Source organism: Ipomoea nil, unplaced genomic scaffold, assembly GCF_001879475.1.
Source record: "Ipomoea nil cultivar Tokyo-kokei standard unplaced genomic scaffold, Asagao_1.1 scaffold3231, whole genome shotgun sequence".
NCBI lineage: Eukaryota > Viridiplantae > Streptophyta > Magnoliopsida > Solanales > Convolvulaceae > Ipomoea > Ipomoea nil.
The window spans coordinates 267,501-277,096 of record NW_017619659.1 but is presented as its reverse complement, the minus strand read 5'-3'; the positions used below and the strand labels follow the sequence as shown (position 1 = coordinate 277,096).

General features: G+C 40.6%; 1 protein-coding gene and 1 pseudogene across 1 annotated transcript; both read left to right on the top strand.

The window, feature by feature from the left end:
• Window positions 1-2,740: 2,740 nt before the first annotated feature.
• LOC109168888 lies at window positions 2,741-6,819 on the top strand. The gene is made up of 2 exons (XM_019317743.1): window positions 2,741-4,260; window positions 5,100-6,819. Exons 1-2 carry the CDS (start codon window positions 2,741-2,743, stop codon window positions 6,817-6,819), a joined length of 3,240 nt encoding a protein of 1,079 aa, XP_019173288.1.
• A 1,625-nt stretch (window positions 6,820-8,444) lies between these two features.
• LOC109168887 overlaps window positions 8,445-9,596 on the top strand; it is a 7,868-nt pseudogene continuing 6,716 nt past the window's right edge.

The following is a 9,596-nucleotide window of genomic DNA, read 5'->3' as shown; positions in this document are numbered from 1 at the left end:
TCTTTGTAATTGTTGTAACTCTTCATTTTTTTTTTGTTTCTTACGTTTTTCATAACCAGATTCATATTTCCTAATGCCGGGAGCCATAATATGCAATTCACAGATTCAGCAATTGAAATCAAAGTTATCAAACAACAATATTCTAACAAAGAGGCAAGGAGCAATCACATTACACATATAACATATAAAATTAAAAATTAAAAATTTAAAGTTAAAAAGGATTGAAACAACCTGATTGAAAAGTCCTTATTTTTTGTTTATTGTCTTGGTCGGTTACTGCCTTACTGCCGTCACGCCGACCAGCACAGCAGCACTCCCGCCTCTCCCCGTCTCCCGGTAACAAGCCAACACCGAGTACACCGCCACAGAATCTATAATATCTACAACAAGACTTGCAAAAAGTGCCAAAATGCATAATAAATTTGATTAAAACAATTTTTCAAAAAAAAAATTATTAAAACAATTTTTCAAAAAAAAAATTGATTAAAACAAAACGCAGAATAAATTTATTATGATTGCTGAGTTGCTTACCAGTGAGTCAGTGACCAGAAGGGGCAGAACCGCATAAGGAAGAAGGCAAGAAGCCAGAACTCCAGAGTCCAGAGTCCAGAAAAGCGCAGAATCCAATAAGTCCAGAGTCCAGAGTTCGTATTGCCTTGCCGGCGTGATAACTATTAACTAATAATGATATATATGATTTAAAAACAAAGATGCAAATAAGGAGGAAACGCCCAGGTTTAAGATTGAAGACTTCACCGCTTCCAGTCTTCCCGATTCCGTATTTCCGTGAATCCGTGCAGAATTGTCGAAGAAGACTAGAAGAATAAGAAGAGTAGAAGACTAAGATGAAATTCGTGGAGTGTGCAGCCTTTGCCGGAAACGCAGAAGTGTGGACGTCGAAGAAGACTAGAAGAGTAGAAGACTAAGATGAATTGAACTCTGAATCTCTGAACTTATTCCTCTCAATCCTCTACGGCCCTGCCAATCATGAATCGGCAAAGAAGACAAAGAAACATCGGGAAACAACATTATTGATTACTCAATTAATTCTTTCATAAATTTTAATTAACGTTGGAGAAAACTGATCGGTTTAATTGTAAAAAAAAAAAAATTTTTGTTTAATTAACGGAGAAAACTGATCAGTTTATTCCTCAGAATTTTTTTTTTTAATTTGTGAGGTATATTAGGTATACTACTATACTGGGCCTCTAAAATTTGGGGGCCCTCTAAAACTGGGGGCCCTGTGCGGTAGCCCAGCTTGCACAGCCCCAAATCCGGCCCTGCTTTAGCAACCATTTTTGCAAGAAATATAATGCTAATGGCTAAAAAAAAACTTTTTATTTATTGAACTTATAGGTGCATAATATATTTAAATCTAAAAAGATAATCTAAACATACTTGGTAACATATATATTCTGTCTCTTTACGTTCCAAGTCCTTGAGAACAACCTTTTGCTCATCCTCTGGCAAATCTAAGCTTGCCAACTTCTGCTCTAGAAATGAGCGCCCGCAGTTTGTAGAATAGAAAGCATATGAATAATTCAACAAAACATCTGACAATTTGTTTGATATTATGGTCTACCTTCTAGGAAAGCTAACTAAATCTAGTAAGTACTTCTCTAGAAATAGTTCATTTATCTCAATCCAAGCTAAATTGCTTGGATAATGTGTCTCATTTTGCGACTACTAGTAAAGCAAAAATTTTATTTTGTTATTTATTTTATAGGCTTATGGTTTAACTGATTAATCAATTTAACAAAGATAATAGTTTTGCTTCTTGAATGAGAATGACAATGGAGAAAATATAAGGAAATTGCAAATTTGCAAGTGAGAAATACTCGGATAAGATAGATTTAGTAAAGATAAAATTAACCAAATCAATTAGCTAATTTCTATTTCACTATATACCATGTCAAAAGATGAAAATACATCATGTCATATAGTGAACCAATAGACTCTATAACCCAATGAACCATTCCTGGAATCTGAAACAGAAAGACAAATGCCAAAGCATTTGCCTGACAAAAAACCTCATATTATTACACACAGTTGTATTACAATCGTTTGGATGAAGAATATATATATATATATATATATATATATATATATATATATATATATATTGTTGGGAAGAAGACATCCAAAGAGTGTGTTTTAGCAAATAAGCTTGTCCCACATTGGTTTCCCAAGAGGATATTTCCCACTATTTCACTACCAACCCAAATGGGTCCTTTGAAGTGTTTTCTAGAGAGAGGAAAGGGGGAGCCTCGCGCGCGTCGCCGCCGCCCGCCCGGCTCGGCTCGGCTCGCGCGGTGGGGTCAAAGTTTTGTACTTTGTCCGAATTTTTTACTTTTGAATCAGTCTTTTAGTCCGATTTTTGCGCTGTGGCTGGTTTGTGCGCGACCTATCCTTTCTTTGCGTTCTTAATTGTGGTAGTAGTGGGAAGGCAGTTATTATAAACTAACTAGTATAAATACCCAGCCTTCCCATACCGCAAATGCATTCAGCAACTGCGCTAATACGTATACTCTGTGCAACCTATACGTGAGTATCCTCTGTGTTTGCTGGTCGAAAGCCCCGGATATAAAAGACTCGCACGGTCTCCGGAATTAGCTTTTAAGGTAGTGTGTCTATACACACGTCACAGAAATTAAACAAATAACCCTCCATTAAATATTATATCCGAAACACTGCCAAAACACAACAGTTAAAAGCTAATCCCTCCGTACCAAAAATCAATATGTCTACCTTCGTCGCCAAAGCTGCTGCTGACCTCACGAAGATCGAACCCCTCAACGGGCTCAACTACCGCAGGTGGGCGGTGAAGCTAATGATCCATTTCGAAGCCCTCGAAATTGACTATGTCGTCCTCAACGGTCCACCGGCGAACCTGCTAGAAGCTGTCCTGCCTGCACAACCAGTCACGACTGATGATGAGCAGTCAGACAATGCAGCCACTGAACAGAATGCAGCAGCAGCAGATCCGAAGACGCCACTTTCGTCCAAGACAGACGATCGAATCCAAGACACTCGTACCAAGTACGAGCGCGATAATAAAACGGTAAGGGGTATTCTGCTTCATTATATGTCCGATGCACTACTGGACATTTATGCCAGCCACAAGTGTGCCAAAACAATATGGGATTTATTGCGAAAGAAGTACGGCTCAGACGACGCAGGGCGGAAGAAATATGCCGTTGCCCGCTGGTTGAACTACAAAATGATGGATGGTAAGCCAGTCATTGATCAAGTGCATGAGTATGAAAATTTGGTTGGAGATCTAATCACCGAAGGTATACCTGTAAGTGACGCCCTTCAAACTTATTCTCTTCTTGAAAAATTACCAGAATCCTGGTCAGGATTCCAAAATAAAATGAAACACGAGCCTAAGGAATGTACATGGGAAGAAATGGTAAACCATATCAATATTGAGGAGGCATTTTGCCTCAGGCAGAGCTCAATTTCTTTTTCTGAAAAAATGAAGGCTAATGTAATAGAAACGAGTGACAGGTCTAAAAATGGAAATGCTGGCCAAAATAAAACCTGGAAAAAGAATGTGAAAGTCAATAACACCAACAACTTCAAAGCGAATAAGAATCACAAAGCAGGTAAAGGGGGACCATGCTATGTCTGCGGGAAGCATGGTCACCGGGCAGCACAGTGCTACTACAAGAAAGGAGGAAATGACCCGAAGGGAAATCAAGGCGGACCCAAGAATCAAGCCAATGTGGTGGAAGAAAGTGAAGTGGTAGCAGCAGTAATAACGCTTGAAGCAAACATAGTAGAAGATTCCAAAGAATGGGTCGTGGACACCGGAGCTTCACGTCATTTCTGCTCAAATAAAGGCCTCTTCAAGAACTTCCAGGCAATTGCTCAAGGACAAGGTGACCAAGTCTACATGGGAAACGATAGCATGGCTGAGGTAAGAGGTAGTGGTAGTGTAGAAATAAAGCTGTGCTCTGGCAAAAATTTACTATTGAGCAATGTAATGTATGTACCCACTCTGCGTAGAAACTTGGTCTCGGGGCCGCTGTTGGTCAGAGCCGGGATCAAGTTGGTGTTTGAATCTGAAAAAATGATCATGAGTCGCAGGGGGGAATACTTGGGAAAAGGGTATTTGCGTGGGGGGCTGTTTGTGTTGCCTCTCATTGCATTTACCAACGAGAACATTACAAATAATGCGAATAAAGTAAATAACGTGGCCAGTGGTTCTGGCAATTCTGCTTATATTGCTATCTCATTTGATATGTGGCATGCTAGGTTAGGACACATAGGCGTTAAATGCATGAATAGATTAAAAAATATGAATTTATTGCATAATGTGTCAAGTGAAAACGGAACTAAATGCGAAACTTGCGTCGAGGCAAAGTTTACGAAAAAACCATTCTCATTAGCTCAACATAATTCAAAGTGTGCATTAGACTTAATTCATTCGGATATAGCAGATTTTAGAAATACTGAATCTAAAGGTGGGAAAAAGTATTACATATCTTTTATAGATGACTTTACTCGATTTTCTAAAATTTATCTGCTAAGAACTAAAGATGAAGCCGAAGAAAAATTCGTGATTTTCAAAAATGAAGTAGAAAATCAATTAAGTCTAAAAATTAAGAGATTACGTTCAGACAAGGGGGTGAATATGAGTCTTTGTCTTTTAAATCTCTTTGTGAAAAACATGGAATTATCCATGAAGTAACTGCACCATACACCCCTCAACAGAATGGTGTAGCCGAAAGGAAAAATCGGACTTTAAAAGAGATGATAAACGCTTTCTTAATAAGCTCAGGTGCCCCTAACGCGCTGTGGGGGGAAGCTGCACTTACAGCTAATCATATCCTAAATAGGATACCTCATAAAGGGTACGAAAAAACACCCTATGAGATGTGGAAAGGATACACCCCAAATTTGAAATATTTCAGAGTGTGGGGGTGTTTGGCAAAGGTTGGGCTGCCTTCCTTTAAAAGGCCTAATCTTTGCCTTTGTTGGGTATGCAGAAAATAGTGCTGCATACTGGTTTATGTACTTAGACAGTCGGTCTATGTGTGAAGCAAGGGAAGCCGATTTTTTGAAAACGTCTTTCCCTTGAAGTCTACTAATAGCTCTCAAAGGGACGAACCAACCTTGTTCCCACCCTCACAGAGTGAGTATGATCCTGATCAGCTCAAAAGGAGCAAGAGACAACGAACTGAAACAAGCTTTGGTTCAGACTTTATCACATACATAACTGAATTAAAAGATATAAATGAGCTATCTGAACAGTTTGTATGTCAGTTAATCCTCGAGGAGGAGCCAAAAACGTTCGAGGCAGCTATGCGCTCAGTTGATGCTGTGTTCTGGAAAGAGGCTGTCCAGAGTGAACTGGACTCAATAAAGTCTAATCACACGTGGGAGCTAGTAGAGCTTCCAAAAGGAGCAAAACCTATTGGTTGCAAGTGGATTTTCAAAAGAAAATTGAGACCAGATGGGTCGATAGAGAGATTCAAGGCAAGACTCGTAGCAAAAGGTTATAAACAGAAGTTTGGAGAAGACTACTTCTGTACCTACTCGCCTGTGACAAAAATAGCTACAATACGAGTGCTATTTGCGCTGGCAGTAGCGCACAAGTGGACAGTCCACCAAATGGACGTCAAGACAGCTTTCCTAAATGGAGATCTGGAGGAAGAGATCTACATGGAACAACCGTCTGGGTGTGTTGACCCAGGACAAGAAGGAAAGGTGTGTAGACTCGTAAAGTCCCTTTATGGACTAAAACAAGCCCCTAAACAATGGAATGAAAAATTTCATAGAACACTAATGGAATTGGGGTACACAGTCAATAGATCAGATGCATGCCTATACTCAAAACAGTTTGAGTCAAGCATGGTACTCATCTGCATCTATGTAGATGACATGCTAATCTTCAGCCCTAATGTCAGTGCAATAATAGAGACAAAAAGGTCCCTATGTGAGAAATTTGACATGAAGAACTTGGGGGAGGCCGATGTGATACTTGGGGTGAAAGTTATCCAGAGTGGGAGTAACTACAAGTTATCACAGAGTCACTATACAGAAAAGCTGTTAAGAAAGTTCAACAGCTTTGAAGTGACTCCGGCTCCAACTCCTTATGACTCCAGTGTCAAGCTGACGAAACACACTGGAACAGGGGTAGCACAAGAAGACTATGCAAAGATCATAGGGAGTCTGATGTTCTTAATGAACTACACCAGACCTGATATTGCTCTAGCAGTAAACCGACTCAGTCGTTACACACACAACCCAAGTGAAGCACATTGGCATGCACTAAAACGTGTGTTGCGCTACCTGAGAGGTACAGTAGAGTGGGGGCTTAACTACACTGGGTTTCCAAATGTCCTAGAAGGATACTGTGACGCAAACTGGGTCAATGACAGTGATGATGTCAGCTCCACCAGTGGGTATGTTTTCACCATGGGTGAAGCAGCTGTGTCCTGGAAATCAACCAAACAGTCCTGCATAGCCAGATCAACAATGGAAGCTGAGTTCATAGCCCTTGATCTGGCTGGCCAAGAGTCTGAATGGTTAAGAAACCTACTGGCAGACATGCCGCTGTGGGGGAATTCCACTCCGTCAATCCATATACACTGTGACTCACAAACTGCTATCTGTGTAGCAAAGAACAGCATGTATAACGTGAAGAGAAGACACATAAGAGTCAGACATGAGTCTGTACGACAGTTAATAGTGAATGGGGTAATCACCCTAGAGTATGTGAAATCCGAGAAAAACATCGCAGACCCTCTAACGAAAGGGTTGAACAGGAAAGGCATCCTCGATACATCGAGGGAAATGGGGTTAAAATGATCGAGAAACCCTAAAGTGTCCAGCTGAGGCTAACAAATAAGTGTGCGATAAAGCTGATGTGTGCACCAGAGTTCAAAACCACCCACTTCTCAGTGAGTTCAAGACTCAGTTCACTCCTGAGAAGTAAGTTACTCAGGTCACTCTGTGTCAGTTCAAGTTCTACACTGGCATTAAGGTCAGCAAGCATCACAATAACCACACTCCTTGTATGTGTGGAGGATTGTTGGGAAGAAGACATCCAAAGAGTGTGTTTTAGCAAATAAGCTTGTCCCACATTGGTTTCCCAAGAGGATATTTCCCACTATTTCACTACCAACCCAAATGGGTCCTTTGAAGTGTTTTCTAGAGAGAGGAAAGGGGGAGCCTCGCGCGCGCCGCCGCCGCCGCCCGCCCGCTCGGTTCGCACGCGCGTCGCGGTGGGGTGGGGTCAAAGTTTTATACTTTGTCCGAATTTTTTTTACTTTTGGACCTATCCTTTCTTTGCGTTCTTAATTGTGGTAGTAGTGGGAAGGCAGTTATTATAAACTAGTATAAATACCCAGCCTTCCCATACCGCAAATGCATTCAGCAACTGCGCTAATACGTATACTCTGTGCAACCTATACGTGAGTATCCTCTGTGTTTGCTGGTCGAAAGCCCCGGATATAAAAGACTCGCACGGTCTCCGGAATTAGCTTTTAAGGCAGTGTGTCTATACACACGTCACAGAAATTAAACAAATAACCCTCCATTAAATATTATATCCGAAACACTCCCAAAACACAACATATATATATATATATATATATATCTTTATATATATATATATATATATAAAGATATATATATATATATATATATATATATATATATATATATATATGAGGGGATTATTTCAAAGCTCTTACCCCTCTTAAATGTGAATCAAAAGACTGGGAAAATATATACACCTCCATTAATTTCTTGAGAATCAATTGAAACACCTAACTCCTACTACATACTGCATAGAGGGATAAAGGTATAGATCACAAGACAACATTCCAAGAGAGCTTTTAACCCTTTGACCTGAAACCATTTCTGAATGTTTCAGGACATCTCATCGCGCGCAAACTCTTCTCCAGTTAGAGTTGAAGATGGGAGAGGCAGGATAGCCCTAAGCCCTGCATGAGAATCCTCAGTGCATGCAGTAGACTCTGTTATTTTTTTTTTTTATTTTTTTTTTTTGGAGAAAGCCATTCTTCTTAAAGTAAGTTTAATTGTTGAATGAAGTATACATCTATCTTTTTTTTTCTTCAATTATCAAATCTGATTCATTGCAGTGGATGTTCTGTTCTGTTCTATGCAGTATATACTGCAGTCACCGTAAAATTTGTCATCATTTATCCGTTTGCAAGAAGCGCCAAAAACAAGTCTAAGAAATTTAAGGACTGTTTCTTTCCCATCGAGTATGCAAAGAAATATTTACTCAGTAGGTTCTGGTTTTTGAAAAAAATAACAAAAAAAAAATTAAAAATTACGTACCTGCGGTCGACCGGCGTGCGTAGCTGCGGCAGTAGTCGGCATGCGTGGCTGCGGCGGCGAGCTTGGGCGGCAGCGGCGGCGACCTTAGGTGGCTTGCGGTGGACGATGAAGTAGCGACAGTGCGGATGGAGAGCGGCGAACGGCTGATGGACAGCGTCGAAGTGAAGAATGGACGACGGGGACGGCTGATGGAGAGCGGCGGACGGCGGATGAAGATCGGAGCGGCTGAAGACGATGGTTTACGCGTGAGAAGATCAGAGCAGGGTTATTTGGATGCTAGGGTTATTTGGATTAAAAAAATAATTCGCGTCCAAAGTTTGCCACTTTGGACGTGAGTGATGAATGAGATTCTATTATTCGCGTCCAAAGTACTGAGCTTTGGATGCGAATAATAGAAGACTTTTAATATTGGCGTCCAAAGTACAGAGCTTTGGACGCCAATACTGTTTTAAAATTAAAAATAAAAAAAGAAAATTATTTATATAGTGGCATTTTAATTACAAAAATTTCACCGCATTACACTTTAGGCGTACAAAGTTCTAACTTTGGACGCGAATTAGTCGATTTTATTGATGTTTTTTGTACTAGTGATGGAGCGCTCTCGTTGGTTTAGTTAGTTAGTTGCTCTACAGCTACACGTAGAATAATTGCTTACGTAATAGAGTCATCATTCCTGCACGCTGTCATCTGCCTTCCTTGCAAGCACAACTGGTTCTCCTTTACTTGCAGCATAAGCTAAGCCCTCTAATTATTTGCTCTTAATTCCTTCCATTTTATTAGAATTTGCTCAAGTCTCCATCCAAAATAAAATCTAAGGTCTCTTCATGTGGACCATGTCCACTACAACTTGAACTGTCGTCGAGTTGCCAAGCCCGCGACAGTTCCAAGAAATAATACTCATTTTGATGGGCGGGCTTACATAGTACCACCCGCCTCCAACAAGTTTTTTGGCACAAAAGAGTTTTCCTCCTCACTTTCCATATCAATGCCCTGAGCCTCCAAAGGCTCAATTTATTCATCCCTCTTTCTCTTCGGATCAGAATCCCACGACCCAGAGTGGGGATTATGTCCAAAGTGGACAGATTTCTTGTGCACACCGGCATTTGGCCCTATCTGTTGAACCATTGAGTCACGGTGATTTATATCCTCACAAATACTCTGTCAAGCTGGAGTATGGGGGGACATTAGGATTGGGGATCAACCTTTTGGGTACCCATATCCTCTTTGAGAAAACCCAGTTGCTTGTTGTCCCATAGAAGCTGGAAATGTCCAACCTG

Excerpts from the sequence above, each read along its gene's own strand:
- LOC109168888 (XM_019317743.1), top strand. The coding sequence starts at position 2,741 with ATGTCTACCTTCGTCGCCAAAGCTGCTGCTGACCTCACGAAGATCGAA. Across the intron at positions 4,261-5,099 it reads TTTGATATGTGGCATGCTAG|CTCTCAAAGGGACGAACCAA; the intron begins GTTAGGACACAT and ends GTCTACTAATAG.